Source organism: Salmo salar, chromosome 05, assembly GCF_965601325.2.
Source record: "Salmo salar chromosome 05, fSalSal1, whole genome shotgun sequence".
NCBI classification, from domain to species: Eukaryota; Metazoa; Chordata; class Actinopteri; order Salmoniformes; family Salmonidae; genus Salmo; species Salmo salar.
Window position 1 is genome coordinate 58,701,702 of NC_138295.1, and position 17,376 is coordinate 58,719,077.

A 17,376-nucleotide genomic window follows, 5' to 3' on the forward strand; every position below is an offset into this window, starting at 1 on the left:
ATCAAGTGTTTGAAGTAGCTGGAAGTAAATACATTGCTTGACATTATTGTTTTGCTAGTTAACCATTAACAATAAACAATGGCTTGCTTGGTGAATACTGGGACAATAATTTAATTTAAGGGTAAGGACATGGCGTTGGCATTTTCTGAATCGCAGGCTAGCAAACCAGCTGGCTAACGTTAGGTGGTGAACATGACGTTATCGCCACAATAAAAAAAAAAGCTAGCTAGCGTTACCTCGATTGAGTTTACTTAACAAACACCAGATACATCAAATAAAACATTAGCGTTTGGAATGAACCACTAGGTAGGTAAAATTGGCGCAAGTAATTCGTGATGAGGGACAAAATAACTACACAGGAAATGCCTAAGCTAATGCTAACCAGCTAGCAACTCATCCAACAACTGGTGGGGGGACGACTGGGCGTTGGTTACTCAGACAACTAGAAAGCCACGAACAACCATTACTTTAAAATAGCCATTCTGATACAACAAGCTATAAATGTAATTTCCAAAGCAGTTTTCGGACATTTTTGATAGAGTAAGTAGGCTCACCCATAATGTTGACGTTTGCTGCCGCTCAGAAACCGATCATTCACAACCCGACATTCCCCTTCTCACTAGCGCATACCTACGTACTATGGCCGACGTAATGTCACACCTGAACGACGGAGAGTACGCCAGATACAATGCGTACTGAGATTATGAATAGCAAAAATTAAGGACCAAACATCTCGCGGTAGTTTGTTCATTGCCTGAGTTATCCACATGCTATCGCGACAAAAGTGTTACATTTTTGCTAAAAGTTTAGATAATCTCTGTTTTCATCTTGTTTATTTTCCATCAACAGAAACCAGACAGAAACTCTGCATCTACTTAACTTTCCAAAATCGGAAGTTTATTTTGCATATAGATAGATGCATACAGGTTAGTAGTGTATGAAAAATAAATATTCATCAAAATAAGAGCTATAAACCTACTTGTTAATTTACAGTTATTTTGTATTAATGTGTTTATTTATGCACTTGGTGAAACTGGAACACCCACTGAGCTATAATAACAGGGGAACAAGAAACAACTACATTCCAAAAACAAAATTATCTGGTGACGGAATGCGAAAAGGCGTCAGTTGTATCCATAGAAACTACCACATAATAATGTTGCTTCTACCTATTGGTTAAAACTATCATCAATTTCAGTATGACCTTTTCCAATTCGGGCACATACTTTCCCATAATATGCCCATGAATAAACTGCAACCTTGAAGGAGAAAACAAGCTTGAAAGAAAAAAAGAATAATAAAATAACAGGTGTATCCTACATATTTGCCATGGTGAAGGAGGGTAAGGGACTGCTCAGTGGCTCAAAGGAATCATGTTTCTCCTTTGTTTTGTGTTCCTTGTAGTGGATGGCTGCATTATTCCTGAACTATGTCGCACCTGTTGTTGTTCAGTGTTACTAGCTACCGCTAGGCTAATGTTTCTAAAACAGACTATGTTTATTTGTATATTGAGAGCAGTTACAATGTACCAAATGCCATGATATTGAATGCATTGTTATATTGTGTCAATTATCAGAAGTTGTACCTCAGGTATGACCCATGGAAGCAGAAGGGAATTTGTATAATGCCCAACCCAGTTAAAAAGGTGAGAAGAGCAGACAAACTACTCCAGAAGTTAAAGGGACCAGACAACAAGTAAGATGTATTGAAGTAATTTCAGTTTCAGTCAATTCAGATACTGCACATACATAATGTCAAAATAGGCCTAGTTTTTTTGGGACATTTTCAACTAAAATATTCGCACACAACTGATATCCTGTTTTGACTGGAATAAAAGGATTGACCAAAATGTTACATTTTTAGAGAATCACATGATCTCAGGAAACTACTGTCCCTGCTTGAAACTAATGCTCACAGACACCAGGTAAGGACATGTCAATTCAGCTGAATGTCGAACCCTCTATTTTGTGTTGTACAGTCGTGGCCAAAAGTTTTGAGAATGACACAAATATTAATTTTCACAAAGTCTGCTGCCTCAGTGTCTTTAGATATTTTTGTCAGATGTTACTATGGAATATTGAAGTATAATTACAAGCATTTCATAAGTGTCAAAGGCTTTTATTGACTATTACATGAAGTTGATGCAAAGAGTCAATATTTGCAGTGTTGACCCTTCTTTTTCAAGACCTCTTCAATCCGCCCTGGCATGCTGTCAATTAACATCTGGGCCACATCCTGACTGATGTCACCCCATTCTTGCATAATCAATGCTTGGAGATTGGCAGAATTTGTGGGGTTTTGTTTGTCCACCCGCCTCTTGAGGATTGACCACAAGTTCTCAATGGGATTAAGGTCTGGGGAGTTTCCTGGCCATGGACCCAAAATATCAATGTTTTGTTCACCGAGCCACTTAGTTATCACTTTTTCCTTATGGCAAGGTGCTCCATCATGCTGGAAAAGGCATTGTTCATCACAAACTGTTCCTGGATGGTTGGGAGAAGTTGCTCTCGGAAAATGTGTTGGTACCATTCTTTATTCGTGGCGGTGTTCTTAGGCAAAATTGTGAGTGAGCCCACTCCCTTGGCTGAGAAGCAACCCCACACATGAATGGTCTCAGGATGCTTTACTGTTGGCATGACACAGGACTGATGGTAGTGCTTTTCCGGATGCCCCAAACAATCGGAAAGGGGATTCATCAGAGAAAATGACTTTACCCCAGTCCTCAGCAGTCCAATCCCTGTACCTTTTGCAGAATATCAGTCTGTCCCTGATGTTTTTCCTGGAGAGAAGTGGCTTCTTTGCTGCCCTTCTTGACACCAGGCCATCCTCCAAAAGTTTTCGCCTCACTGTGCGTGCAGATGCACTCACCCCTGCCTGCTACCATTCCTGAGCAAGTTGTACTGGTGGTGCCCCGATCCCGCAGCTGAATCAACTTTAGGAGACAGTCCTGGCGCTTGCTGGACTTTCTTGGGTGCCCTGAAGCCTTCTTCACAACAATTGAATCGCTCTCCTTGAAGTTCTTGATGATCCGATAAATGGTTGATTTAGGTGCAATCTTACTGGCAGCAATATCCTTGCCTGTGAAGCCCTTTTTGTGCAAAGCAATGATGACGGCACGTGTTTCCTTGCAGGTAACCATATTTGACAGAGGAAGAACAATGATTCCAAGCACCACCTGCCTTTTGAAGCTTCCAGTCTGTTATTCGATCTCAATCAGCATGACAGAGTGATCTCCAGCCTTCTCCTCATCAACACTCACACCTGTGTTAACGAGAGAATCACTGACATTACATTTACATTTAAGTCATTTAGCAGACGCTCTTATCCAGAGCGACTTACAAATTGATGCATTCACCTTATGATATCCAGTGGAACAACCACTTTACAATAGTGCATCTAAATCTTTTAAGGGGGGGGGGGGGTTAGAAGGTTTACTTTATCCTATCCTAGGTATTCCTTAAAGAGGTGGGGTTTCAGGTGTCTCCGGAAGGTGGTGACTGACTCCGCTGTCCTGGCGTCGTGAGGGAGCTTGTTCCACCATTGGGGTGCCAGAGCAGCGAACAGTTTTGACTGGGCTGAGCGGGAACTGTGCTTCCTCAGAGGTAGGGGGGCCAGCAGGCCAGAGGTGGATGAACGCAGTGCCCTTGTTTGGGTGTAGGGCCTGATCAGAGCCTGAAGGTATGGAGGTGCCGTTCCCTTCACAGCTCCGTAGGCAATCACCATGGTCTTGTAGCGGATGCGAGCTTCAACTGGAAGCCAGTGGAGAAAGCGGAGGAGCGGGGTGACGTGAGAGAACTTGGGAAGGTTGAACACCAGACGGGCTGCGGCGTTCTGGATGAGTTGTAGGGGTTTAATGGCACAGGCAGGGAGCCCAGCCAACAGCGAGTTGCAGTAATCCAGACGGGAGATGACAAGTGCCTGGATTAGGACCTGCGCCGCTTCCTGTGTGAGGCAGGGTCGTACTCTGCGAATGTTGTAGAGCATGAACCTACAGGATCGGGTCACCGCCTTGATGTTAGTGGAGAATGACAGGGTGTTGTCCAGGATCACGCCAAGGTTCTTAGCACTCTGGGAGGAGGACACAAGGGAGTTGTCAACCGTGATGGCGAGATCATGGAACGGGCAGTCCTTCCCCGGGAGGAAGAGCAGCTCCGTCTTGCCGAGGTTTAGCTTGAGCTGGTGATCTGTCATCCACACTGATATGTCTGACAGACATGCAGAGATGCGATTCGCCGCCTGGTTATCAGAAGGGGGAAAGGAGAAGATTAATTGTGTGTCGTCTGCATAGCAATGATAGGAGAGACCATGTGAAGATATGACAGAGCCAAGTGACTTGGTCTATAGCGAGAATAGGAGAGGGCCTAGAACAGAGCCCTGGGGGACACCAGTGGTGAGAGCGCATGGTGCGGAGACAGATTCTCGCCACGCCACCTGGTAGGAGCGACATGTCAGGTAGGACGCAATCCAAGCGTGGGCCGCGCCGGAGATGCCCAACTCGGAGAAGGTGGAGATGAGGATCTGATGGTTCACAGTATCAAAGGCAGCAGATAGGTCTAGAAGGATGAGAGCAGAGGAGAGAGAGTTAGCTTTAGCAGTGCGGAGAGCCTCCGTGACACAGAGAAGAGCAGTCTCAGTTGAATGCCCAGTCTTGAAACCTGACTGATTAGGATCAAGAAGGTCATTCTGAGAGAGATAGCAGGAGAGCTGGCCAAGGACGGCACGTTCAAGAGTTTTGGAAAGAAAAGAAAGAAGGGATACTGGTCTGTAGTTGTTGACATCGGAGGGATCGAGTGTAGGTTTTTTCAGAAGGGGTCAAGCGGTCAAGGATGAGTTGATGAGCGAGGTGAGGAAGGGGAGAAGGTCTCCGGAAATGGTCTGGAGAAGAGAGGAGGGGATAGGGTCAAGTGGGCAGGTTGTTGGGCGGCCGGCCGTCACAAGACGCGAGATTTCATCTGGAGAGAGAGGGGAGAAAGAGGTCAAAGCACAGGGTAGGGCAGTGTGAGCAGGACCAGCGGTGTCGTTTCACTTAGCAAACGAGGATCGGATATCGTCAACCTTCTTTTCAAAATGGTTGACGAAGTCATCCGCAGAGAGGGAGGAGGGGGGGGGGAGGGGGAGGAGGATTCAGGAGGGAGGAGAAGGTAGCAAAGAGCTTCCTAGGGTTAGAGGCAGATGCTTGGAATTTAGAGTGGTAGAAAGTGGCTTTAGCAGCAGAGACAGAAGAGGAGAATGTAGAGAGGAGGGAGTGAAAGGATGCCAGGTCCGCAGGGAGGCGAGTTTTCCTCCATTTCCGCTCGGCTGCCTGATGATACATGCCTACATGATGTCAGCTGGTCCTGTTGTGGCAGGGCTGAAATGCAGTGGAAATGTTGCTTGGGGATTCAGTTCATTTGCATGGCAAAGAGGGACTTTGCAATTCATCTGATCATTCTTCATAACATTCTGAAGTATATGCAAATTGCCATCATACAAACTGAGGCAGCAGACTTGTGCCGTTCTCAAAACTTTTGGCCACGACTGTACAGTATGATGTGATCAGGTTTGTCTGCCTGACATTCCAGGTGGCAGTATTGAGTCAGTCATGTAAGGTCCGCAACAGTGGAGGAAGATCCCAGACCACTCTCCAGCTAAATACTGCCAGCAGCAATAGGAGTCAGATTCACATAACCTCTGAAGATCCTGAGCTGGAGAAATTCAGGTAAATCCCTAAATAATGCATTTAGGATTCCTTGAATATGATTGATCACATAATTAACTTTTCTCACACATCTTTCCTTCTAACAGTGCAACATACAGAAATCAACATTGTTTCAACAGTCATCCTCAACATAAGCTTTTTTTGGAGATCCTTACCTCTTTGGTCAAGAACAGACTGTGCAGGTAGTCTCATATGGTTTCAACAATTTTTGTGCAGCTGATGAAGGTCTTGAAAGTTGCTCAGTTGTGTGTGTACTTCCTTTGTAGTGACTGGGTCGACCATGCACCACCTGAGTCTGTCCTTAGAGTGCTCATCTGTCTACGATTGCTTGTAAGAGAACCACTTTATCAGGTAAAACAAATGATGGGCCTTTTCTTCCTTCAACTTCGTATGATGTAAAATAGATATGACTCGTGCTGCCTTTCTCTTTTGACTAGTTGACAAAAACCTGACAAGCAACCAGGACAATTCAACACTCTGATTTCAGGTATCTTTTTAATTCTCATCATACCCTCTCTTTTCAGAGAGTTTTTCATCAACTCCAAGGTGTCGATCTTCTCGCAAGGGTAAATGTACTTTAAATCTATTTAAAAAAAACGTATAGTCTGACAGTCCTGTGTTGCTTTTTATAGCTGTCACTTTCTATCCCTTTCCCTCCCTCTTTAGTACATGGAGTTGGTGTGCAGCAGTTATCTGGGGTGTGGAGAGCAGACATTTGCCATGGAGAAGCTGGTCACCATGACGTGTGAGTTATCAAATCCCCCCCAAAAAGTAGCCTGTATTTCCCTCAATGTCCTTCCTTATTGTTCCTTGTCTCTTCATTCCTGAATAGATATGTTTCAGAAACTGTCTGCAGTGGAGGACCAAAGGCAGTGGGTTATTGAGAGTGGCGCTCATAAGGTAAACAATTGTACAAATTTCACTGCCTCATACAATATACAGTAGGATTGTGTTACATGAAGAGCTGTACTCCTAACTGACTGTTAGTCCAATGTCTGCTCCCCATTACTTGTGGATAGGTTTTTGTTTTTTTCTGTCTTGGAAAGTAGTAACTAATGAGCATATAATGATGTAAGATTTCATGCTCATGCTCAGACCCTGGTAAAGCTCCTATCAACACGTGACAGCAGCGTGTTACTAGGTGCCCTCCTAGCACTCACCTCATTGGCTGAGAGGTAACTGCTCTTATAAAGGGACCTTGGGACATCATGCATACCTTTAGTCAAAGTATACACTGTAGCTAACACTTAAATACATCACTTGATCTATCCCCTAGTTCAGAATGCAAGAAGAAGATAGGAGAGTTGTCAATCGTGGAGAATCTTCTTGTTATACTACAAGATTATGACTTACTGTCCAAAAGGTACAGTACCTACCTCCCTAATCAGTCACACTCTATGCGTTCATCTTTGCACAACAAAGTTGCTTCAAAATAACAGTTCGCCTTACACCCCCATCAACAACATCACTCACTATATCACTAGCAATAAGATGCACTTTCCAATGTCTTGCTTTGATATGTGTTTTGCGTATCCATTTTTCTCTGTGTCCCTTTCAGGATGAGTGCAGAGTTGCTGCGGCTGCTTTCCCCGGTGCGGCAGGTGCGGGAGCAGGTGAGGGAGTGCGAGGGCCTGCCGGTGCTGCTCAGCCTGCTGCACGGGGAGCACCTGAAGCTGCTGTGGAGCGTAGTGTGGGTCCTGGTCCAGCTGTGTGAGGAGCCAGACACCAGCGCCGAGATACGCACCTGGGGAGGGGTGCAACAGCTGCTCCACATCCTCAACAGGTGAGAGGCTACCTCTGGATAGACTAAAGAAGTATCATAAAAGTTCATGGAGAGCATAGACTACTCAGGAGTTCACTGGGTCAAATGCAGTATATTGGGTGAGACCTAGGTTAGTGCATATTATGACCTTGAGTAAATTGTGATTATGGGAAAATGGTATGCAACCTCTGGTTAAGCTAATATAGTATTGTCAAGAGTTACTCGAGAGTTTAGTGGGTCAAAGACAGTGGTTGAAACATTGGTTAGTGGTTATTATGACCATGAGGAAATTCAGATGATGAGAAAGTGGTATGCAACCCAGACCAGTAGGGTTCCGTAATGTACTGTATGTTGTCTGTTCCAGTGAGCCGTCGTACGTTTCGGACCGCTCCTCTATCGAGGCCTTCTGCAGCGCCAATGCAGCGGGACGCATCCAGAGACAGCACGTCAGTGAGGAGCTCAGTCTACAGGAGGATGTGGACGACACCATGTCTCTACAGTCAGGTAGGAACATACACTGGACATGTTGGATATTTTGACTATAGATATTATAGATTGATCTACGTTCAACATGATCTTGTGTAAATGTCTGTCTTTATTGCAGCATGCTGTGCGGCTCTGACTGAGCTCGTTTTGGATGACACCACTGCACATCAGGTGGTTCAGGTAAGGGCACCTAGCCACAAACATAAACAGAGTGTTGGCTGCCATTAGAACAGTCAATGGACTGGACAATATATAGGATTATGATACTGATTCAGAATTGTGTTAGTGGAAAGGGCATTTTTGAAATGCCTTCTCTTTGCTTCGTCAGGAGAATGGGGTCTATGTAATTGCGAAATTGATTCTGCCACAAAGCTTTCTCAATGGACCAAAAGCAATATCCCTACAGGTATTACACATGCATTACATAATGGTGTAATTACAATTATCATGTCATGTTTGCCCTTATACTACAATGATAGTCATTATTGTTGATGTTGACAGTGCTATGCATTTCGGACCCTACGTTTCCTCTTCAGCATGGAATTTAACCGACATCTGTTTAAAAGGTGATGACATAAGACATTGTTTCTTAAAGTCAATGTACATATTTGTTTCTTTCAGAAAATGTATTTAAAAAAAAATCATGTTTCAGGCTCTTTCCTACAGATTTATTTGAGCTGTTCATTGATGTTGGACATTATGTGAGAGACATCACTGTCTATGAAGCACTTCAAGCAAAAGTTTGTCTCTACACTGTGAGAAAACTGCTATACTGTAAAAACGACTATACGTAACATATAGGTAACTGCCAAAATAAAGGAAACACCAACATATAGCGTCTTAAAAGGGTGTTGGGCCAAAACAGCTTCAATGCATCTTGGCATAGATTCTACAAATGTCTGGAACTCTATTGTGGAAGCACCTGCTTTCAATATACTTTTTATCCCTCATTGACTCAAGTGTTTCCATTATTTTGGCAGTTACCTGTACATTCAAGGGCCCTCTCCTGTCTCCTTTTAGATTGTAATGTAAAGCCCCGTATAATCAGAAGAATGATTAATTTACTATTTTCATGAACTATTCTCTGCCGTCATTACTACCCTACTCCACTCTGTGAGGATTATTTACTGGCGTGTGTTGGCTTGCCTTTAGCAGGAGGAATTGGACAGCCTGAGGGAGAATATTGAGACTGTCGACCAGAACCGCCCTCCTCTGAGAGTGATCAATGGCTACTCCATACTGGACCATCTAGGCACTGGGGCCTTCGGCAGTGTGTTCAAGGTAGAGCCTCCCACTGAGCCATTCATCAGTGCCAACCTTAACGTGCATGTATGAGTGGACACATGACAACCATTACAATGTGGTTGTGATTGATGTGGCATGTCTGATTGTGCTTTGATTTCAAGGACTCATGATCACTAGAATTTTGCTACCTCTACATGCTTGAGTTTGAATTTGTACCATTTGGCATGACTATGGAGTGATTTTAGTGGCAAAAGAAATTGAATCTGAAGTGTATTTTGGCACTAATATCACTCCACACGTCTTTAACGTTCTTTCTGGTATATTTTCTACCTATCTGGTTTTGATTGTTGTGTGCGGTTGTGCTGAGAGGTGAGGAAACAGAGTGGTCAGAACCTTCTGGCTCTGAAGGAAGTGAATCTCCACAACCCTGCCTTTGGTAAAGATAAGAAGTCCAGAGACAGCAACGTGGAGAAGATAGTGTCTGAGCTCACCATCATTAAGGAACAGGTTAGCATTGGTTTACTATCAGCCAGATACAGTTGTTCATGTCTCACACGTAGCTTTTGTTTGTTGATATTCTACCATGTGGTTATATACAGTATTACCTACAACACACCAGTCAGTACTTCTTTTTGAATGATGAGCACTCATGCCTTTTTTTCTCTGTTCCCTGAAGATGACCCATCCAAATGTTGTGAAATATTACAAGACATTCTTGAAAGGTAAGTGTCAGACACACATTTCTGTATTTTTTATTTAACATTTATTTAACTAGGCAAGTCAGTTAAGAACAAATTCTTATTTACAATGACGGCCTACCAAAAGGCAAAAGGCCTCCTGCGGGGACGGGGGCCTGGGATTAAAAATGAAAAGAAATATAATATAAATATAGGACAAAACACACATCACAACGAGAGAGACAACACAACACTACATGAAGAGAGACCTAAGACGACAACATAGCAAGGCAGCAACACATGACAACACAGCATGGTAGCAACACAACATGGTAGCAGAACAAAACATGGTACAAACATTATTGGGCACAGACAACAGCACAAAGGGCAAGAAGGTAGAGACAACAATACATCACACAAAGCAGCGAGTTAACATTATTAAGATATCAGCTTTATAAATGACTATGAACACTGTTTCAGGTGACAGGCTGTACATTGTCATGGAGTTGATAGAAGGTGTTCCCCTCTGGGACCATTTCAACTCTCTGAAAGAGAAGGAGCAGCAATTCACAGAGGAGAGACTTTGGAACATATTCATCCAGGTAAGTATCGGCCTCCATTGCTTTGCACTGACAACAAAGCTACTGTGACTTTGAATTCTCTCTTGGATAATTGCTATGAATGAATCAATCAATCAATGCTATGATGTTGTTTACTAAAGAATGCATGTCCTTGTTTTTCTTCTCCCGATGAAATTCCTCAGATGTGTCTGGCTTTAAGGTACCTGCACAAGGAGAAGAGGATCGTCCACCGAGACCTCACTCCTAATAACGTCATGCTGGGAGAGAGGGACAAAGTCACTATCAGTCAGTCAATCACAGTTGTCCTTTTCATGCTCTATTTCTCCCTCCTCATGGCATCTTGTACTAAAACCAGAGGCACACGTAAATATGAATGAGTCAAAATCTTCCGCAAACCACTTACCATTCATTTTACGTACATCATGTCCTTATGCCTGAAGGTATACGTGTCGGTAAAACATTTGAACTGAATCCATTTCAGCTGACTTTGGTCTGGCTAAACAGAAACAGGAGAACAGCAAGCTAACATCAGTGGTTGGGACCATACTGTACTCCTGGTGAGTTATGTGTATAATAGTTACTCATACTCAGGGGAGATTTCAGGTAGATCTGTCCTGATGAGGAAGTAGGTCGTCTCTAAGGCACGACTGCCTTTATCAAGCTTCATTACTGACACTCCAATATCATTTGAATGATCTCTACAACTGCCATTGTGCGTGTGTGTTTGTGTGTGTGTGTGTGTGTGTGTGTGTGTGGGTGTGTGTGGTGTGTGTGTGTGTGTGTGTGTGTGTGTGTGTGTGTGTGTGTGTGTGTGTGTGTGTGTGTGTGTGTGTGTGTGTGTGTGTGTGTGTGTGTGTGTGTGTGTGTGTGTGTGTGTAGTCCAGAGATAGTGAAGAGTGAGCCGTATGGGGAGAAGGCTGATGTCTGGGCTAGCGGATGTATCCTCTACCAGATGGCCACACTGAGGCCTCCATTCTACAGCAGCAACATGCTCTCCCTCGCCACCAAGGTAACACGCAAAACGCACATATACACACACACACACTACTCACATAGGTTATCTTATGTATCTAGGGCTATTGCTGCTAAACTGTGGTTTGTGTTTGGTAGATTGTGGAGGCAGTCTATGAACCAGTGGTGGAAGGCATTTTCTCAGAGAGAGTCACAGACATGATTAAATGGTAAGTATAAATATAGTATAGAAGTATAAAAATATGATAAAGTTCATTCATTTATGTTTCACTTAAATATCTTTGATGTGGATAGCAAAGAATCAAATCAATTCAAAGTTTATTTGTCACATGCGCCGAATACAACAGGTGTAGACCTTACAGTGAAATGCTTACTTACAGGCTCTAACCAATAATGCAAAAAAGGTATTAGGTGAACAATAGGTAGGTAAAGAAATAAAACAACAGTAAAAAGACAGGCTACATACAGTAGCGAGGCTATAAAGTAGCGAGGCCACATACAGACACCGGCTAGTCGGGCTGATTGAGGTAGTATATACATGTAGATATGGTTAAAGTGACTATGCATATATGATGAACAGAGAGTAGCAGTAGCGTTAAAGAGGGATTGGCTGGTGGTGGGTGGGACACAATGCAGATAGCCCGGTTAGCCAATGTGCGGGAGCACTGGTTGGTCGGCCCAATTGAGGTAGTATGTACATGAATGTATAGTTAAAGTGACTATGCATATATGATAAACAGAGAGTATCAGCAGCGTAAAAAGAGGGGTTGGCTGGTGGTGGGTGGGACACAATGTAGATAACCCGGTTAGCCATTTGATTACCTGTTCAGGAGTCTTATGGCTTGGGGGTAAAAACTGTTGAGAAGCCTTTTTGTCCTCGACTTGGCACTCCGGTACCGCTTGCCATGCGGTAGTAGAGAGAACAGTCTATGACTGGGGTGGCTGGGGTCTTTGACAATTGTTAGGGCCTTCCTCTGACACCGCCTGGTGTAGAGGTCCCGGATGGCAGGCAGCTTAGCCCCAGTGATGTACTTGGCCGTACGCACTACCCTCTGTAGTGCCTTGCGGTCAGAGGCAGAGCAATTGCCGTACCAGGCAGTGATCACACATTGCATCACTCAAATCAATGATGGACAATGCTTGATAAGATGCTACATTATCTGATTACTACCTAAATAACTCCCATAATACCCCTCAGGTGCCTGACAACTGACGCAGACTTGCGTCCAGACATCGTGGAAGTCAGCTCCAAGATCTCTGACATCATGATGAGGTTCATGGACAGTTTGTATACTTCCCAGAATGCTTTGGAGAGGAGGGCGGAGCGAGACAGGAAGCGAGCACAGAAGTACTTCCTGGAGAGCCATAGGGGCAGGGTCAGCTGCTGCCACTCCTCTAAAGACCAGGAGAAAACCACTAGTAGGACTGATGAGTCCATGGTACCATACTTCTCTTTAGGCCACAGCTCAAACCAAAGCAAAAAAATACACAGCCAAGGTAAATCTTCCTTGGATTATATGGCCGTAATTAATGTTTCTCATAAAACATTTTCTACCATGTTGATTATGATCTATGTGTTTATATAGATAATGGCTCAGATAAAGATCTAGATCCCTCTCATACCAACATCTCCACTGTCTCTGGGTATAAAGACGCTGGTGAGCACTTGAATTCAAAATGCTCACTTGAATTTAGATCATTCAATTACTAGGAGTATTTCCAAGTGTAATGTTTGGATTTTTTTTATTGTTAAAGGGCCGATAAAGAGTAGCGTCAGCGCTTCCGTGGTAGATGAACCAAACTTAGCTGGGTGAGTCTATATACGATCATACTCTGATATATTATATGTTGTTGAATGTTACCCATATCATCATTTCATCTGAAGAGGGCCTATACTGTTTGTGTCATGACAACAGTTTGTCAGTCAAGGGCTAAAATAACCATCCTGTTTTCCTCAGTGGTGAGTTTGCTGTTCCGAAGCCAAAACCTCGACCAGGTAAACTGGGTCATTTTGAAGGATGTTCTTCTTTCCTCCTTCAACTTTGGTTAAGTGGGTTCAACTCAACTGATAAACATGCGGGTTTCATAGTGTCAGCAGGAATCTACGTGTCTCAGAGGAAGGTTCGGCAGATCGATGATCCCATCCAACGACTCCTGGTACAACTGCATAAGATCATTTACATCACTCAGGTAAGTCTATATGTACTTTAGATTTTCATTTGATTTAGAGTTCCGGTAATAATAATGAGAACTATGTACCAGTTGGTTGGTGTATACAGTATGTCTAGACATTTGAGCCATTATATTTTAAATCGTACTGTTTTTAACCATTTTATGTTCAGCTTCCCCCAGCTCTTCAGCACAGTGTCAAACGGCGGGCGATTGAGAGATTCAAAAAGTCCCTGTTCCACTACAAAAGCAGTCCCTACAATCTCAAGGTGGAGCTTAACAAGGTAAGTACAAGAGACCAGGAACTTACAGCAACGTTAGAGCGGTCTGCCTCAACTATGGAGTTGCGCTGCGGTAGTCAGCGTGGCATTGTAAGCCTATATACCAGTCTAGTTCATCTTACGGGTTAAATCCGTATGTGTTGATCTCCATTTTGTTTCCAGCTGCTCCAGGGGTCTCCAGAGCTAATAGAGTCAGGCTCTGCCAGCTCAGACTGGTGGTCTCTGGTCCAGTCTTTTGGAGGAGACCATCTAGGTGCTGCCAAGCAAGCAGAGTTGGGTAGGTTACTTTCTAAATGTAATCCGTTACAGTTACTAGTTACCTGTCCCAAATTGTAATCAGTAACGTAATCTGATTACATTCGGTTACTTTTAGATTACTTTCCCCTTAAGATGCATTAGAAGATGGCAAAAATGTATGTTACCAATTGAACCACATCTATTGCAGGATAAATCAATGTTAAAGTTTACATAGCTGGCCATATATGGATGTTACATTTTACTCTATGGGTTGGTTATGTGGGCTTCTTCTAACCTATCGCTTTCTACTACATATAATAATATGATTCCATTATATATTTACATTAAAAACCAAAGTCTATCAGAATTCCAGTCATTCCAATAAATGTTTTACACCCTGGATCTTCAAGAATAGGATTTGGAAATGTGGAAGTATAGATTAGCCAAATTGTTTTACTTGAGCATGACCCCAAAACTAAGGACTTATTAGCCAGCCCTACTCTGTTGTTTATGATTTACGATTGTTATCATGGAGGACTGATTGGGCTTATTGATTCGAGTTGAAAAATAAATTCTGCTCTCTTGGAATGGCATGCTTTGAGCACTCCTGAAAAGTGCTATTTGCATGTGTAAAAGGAATGCCATATGCTGCATTTTCTATAGGCCTATTGTTTACCTTTTTGTTGGTGACACTTTGATATCTTGATAATATGCAGCTGTTTAAATCCACAGATGAAACAATAACAAAACGGTCGCCCCGCCTCTGTTTTGGTAAAAAGCTGAGGGATGGGCCTGGAGAAATGTAACCACTCTCAGATGAATAGACAGAGCTATGGATGCAAGGACTGACTATCCATGATATCACAATTATCGTTTTAACCACGTTATGAGGCTATACAGTGTTTACAAACATTGGAGTAAAACAAGCTTATATTTTTGGTTCTCATGGAGTGTGACAGTTGAACTAAGCTCATGAGGCGTTTATACGTTTTTTTTCACTGGCTGTCCACTGGTTTCAAAAACAACGATTGATAGGCAGCTTAAACTTCTTAAATTCAACCATTCAACCATTCAAATGCACATTTAGGTTTGTGAACAGCCATCCACAACAACCACAATAGCTAAATGAGAGCAGCAGGGCCCAGCGCTATGTAGATATCAATAATAAGTGATATCCGTATCACCGTAGACTACACCACTACTGTCATCCTTTCCTTCAAGTTGGATCAGCTTTGGATGCCGACAGCAGTCGCACCATTGGAAGACATAGCTTGGACTGCTTATTCCTGCTCTTTTCCTGCGATCCATCAAACCCATTTGGTGTGTCATCATAGTGGTCTCTGACTTGTGGTCAGACTCGCTCAGGTGGAACAAACTTAAACTTGCACCTTTTTTCAATGCTGATTTGAACGTCATTGAGAAAACAGAGAAGTGTCAAAGATTTTTTTTCTCACAAACATCCTTTCTGAATTTAAAAGTAATCCTTGAAGTAATTATCTCGTTTTTCCAAAGTATCTGTAATCTGATTACAATATTTTTGCTGGTAACGTCACGGATTACAGTTACCGTTTTTGTTGTTGTTGTTGTAATCCCTTACATGTAATCCATTACCCCCCCAACCCTGCAAGCAAGGTACCCTAACCTCAGTCCTAGTGCATACTGGTTAACGTAGCAATCTAACAGAATACTGAGCCAAGAACCAAAGCTACATGATGAGTGTTGTGTTCTCACGTTGTCTCCCACGGGGGTCGCTATAACTCTTGTCTAGGTGTTTAGAAGCCTAAAATGTAACTTTGTGCTACAGGTGATATGGAAAATGGTGATCTCAAGGAGGGAATCAGCTATGAGCAAATGCAGGTTAGTATTTGTTTTTTTATGTATAGAAATAAATACAGTAGGATAGCCTGTTGTAGTTGACATATTTCTGGACATGTGGATGTCTATGTCTGGCTGGAACTGAGAAACTGGTTAGGAAATATGAATGCTATAAGGGATCTTTTATTTCAGGCCATTATAGAGGAGGTTCTGGAGGAGAATGGATACTACAACGCAATGAGGATTGACCAGGGTGCAACAGGGACAAACAAGTGACCACCACCCTTATAAAGCATATCTTTATTAGCATGCTAGTGTTTTCCAGTCACACTGTCAAAATGGGCTACCACTACATTTTTTTGAGAGGCTGATAACCTTGAGAAGGAAGTAGATCAATGATACACAGTCTGCATAAAAGTGAAGTGTTTCACGAAAGGCTCAAACAGAGACAAATAGGGTAGGAGTACTGATTTCGGGTCAAAGAAAGCAGTCATACTTCTCCAAAACATATGCATATTGGACTATTTATGGCCTAGGAAATTAAAGCTGTATGGTCACTTGCAGTTTTTCCTCTTTGAGTTTGCACTGAGCTAATGTACTCATGCATTGATTATATGTACAAATCTGTACAGTTTAAAGGGTATTTCTCAGTGTTGTGTGCTTGTGTGAGGTTTGTGTGATTATTTTGTGATCTCTCTCTCTCTCAGGTTACACTTTCTTTAACTCTTAAGTAGACTCAGGATAGGGATTTTACTGCTTTATCTCTGGTATTGTCTGACCTGCATCAGACGGCATGTTCCTAATGTCGCTATACAATGACTTGTTTGTTGTTGTTGTTGAGGACACAGTTAAATAGTCTACTTCCAGATGATATTCTATGTTAAACGTTATTAATTGTACATTTTAATTTGTTTCTAAACAGCTATGCTTTGAGGAAATCTCAGGTGAAGCTAGATGCACTTTCTACCTATGTTTAACTTTCGACAGACAGGTATTCGTGTCCTCAGGTCTGTGTGTTAATAGAAACTATTGCATGTATTTCCATTACATTGGAAATAAATCTATTGCTGTGGAGAATCCTATTTGTATGTTTGGCTTTAGATTATTCAATCAAATGTATTTATAAAGCCCTTTTTACATCCTGCTGCTACAGAAACCCAGCCTAAAACCCCAAACAGCAAGCAATGCAGGTGTAGAAGCACGGTGACTAGTAAAAACTCCCTAGAAAGGCCAGAACCTGGGAAGAAACCTAGAGAGGAACCAGGCTATGAGGGGTGGCCAGTCCTCTTCTGGCTGTGCCGGGTGGAGATTATAACAGAACATGGCCAAGATGTTCAAATGTTCATAGATGACCAGCAGGGTCAAATAATAATAATCACAGTTGTTGTCGAGGGTGCAACAGGTCAGCACCTCAGGAGTAAATGTCAGTTGGCTTTTCATAGCTGATCATTCA

The 17,376-nt window shown here is 42.8% G+C and overlaps 1 protein-coding gene across 1 annotated transcript; it reads left to right on the forward strand.

The window, feature by feature from the left end:
* Window positions 1–1,188: 1,188 nt before the first annotated feature.
* On the forward strand, window positions 1,189–16,993 carry LOC106605264 (serine/threonine-protein kinase Nek10). The gene is made up of 34 exons (XM_014200709.3): window positions 1,189–1,342; window positions 1,577–1,695; window positions 1,864–1,924; window positions 5,562–5,698; window positions 5,785–5,880; window positions 5,965–6,049; window positions 6,223–6,264; window positions 6,365–6,443; window positions 6,531–6,598; window positions 6,794–6,873; window positions 6,975–7,061; window positions 7,257–7,481; window positions 7,825–7,964; window positions 8,065–8,126; window positions 8,275–8,352; window positions 8,448–8,512; window positions 8,599–8,701; window positions 9,099–9,227; window positions 9,561–9,698; window positions 9,868–9,913; window positions 10,349–10,470; window positions 10,632–10,734; window positions 10,931–11,006; window positions 11,329–11,458; window positions 11,560–11,630; window positions 12,620–12,918; window positions 13,008–13,079; window positions 13,177–13,231; window positions 13,380–13,417; window positions 13,511–13,611; window positions 13,764–13,874; window positions 14,034–14,148; window positions 15,913–15,965; window positions 16,116–16,993. Exons 2-34 carry the CDS (start codon window positions 1,625–1,627, stop codon window positions 16,197–16,199), a joined length of 3,222 nt encoding a protein of 1,073 aa, XP_014056184.2. The 5' UTR covers window positions 1,189–1,342; window positions 1,577–1,624; the 3' UTR covers window positions 16,200–16,993.
* The last annotated feature ends 383 nt before the right edge of the window (window positions 16,994–17,376 follow it).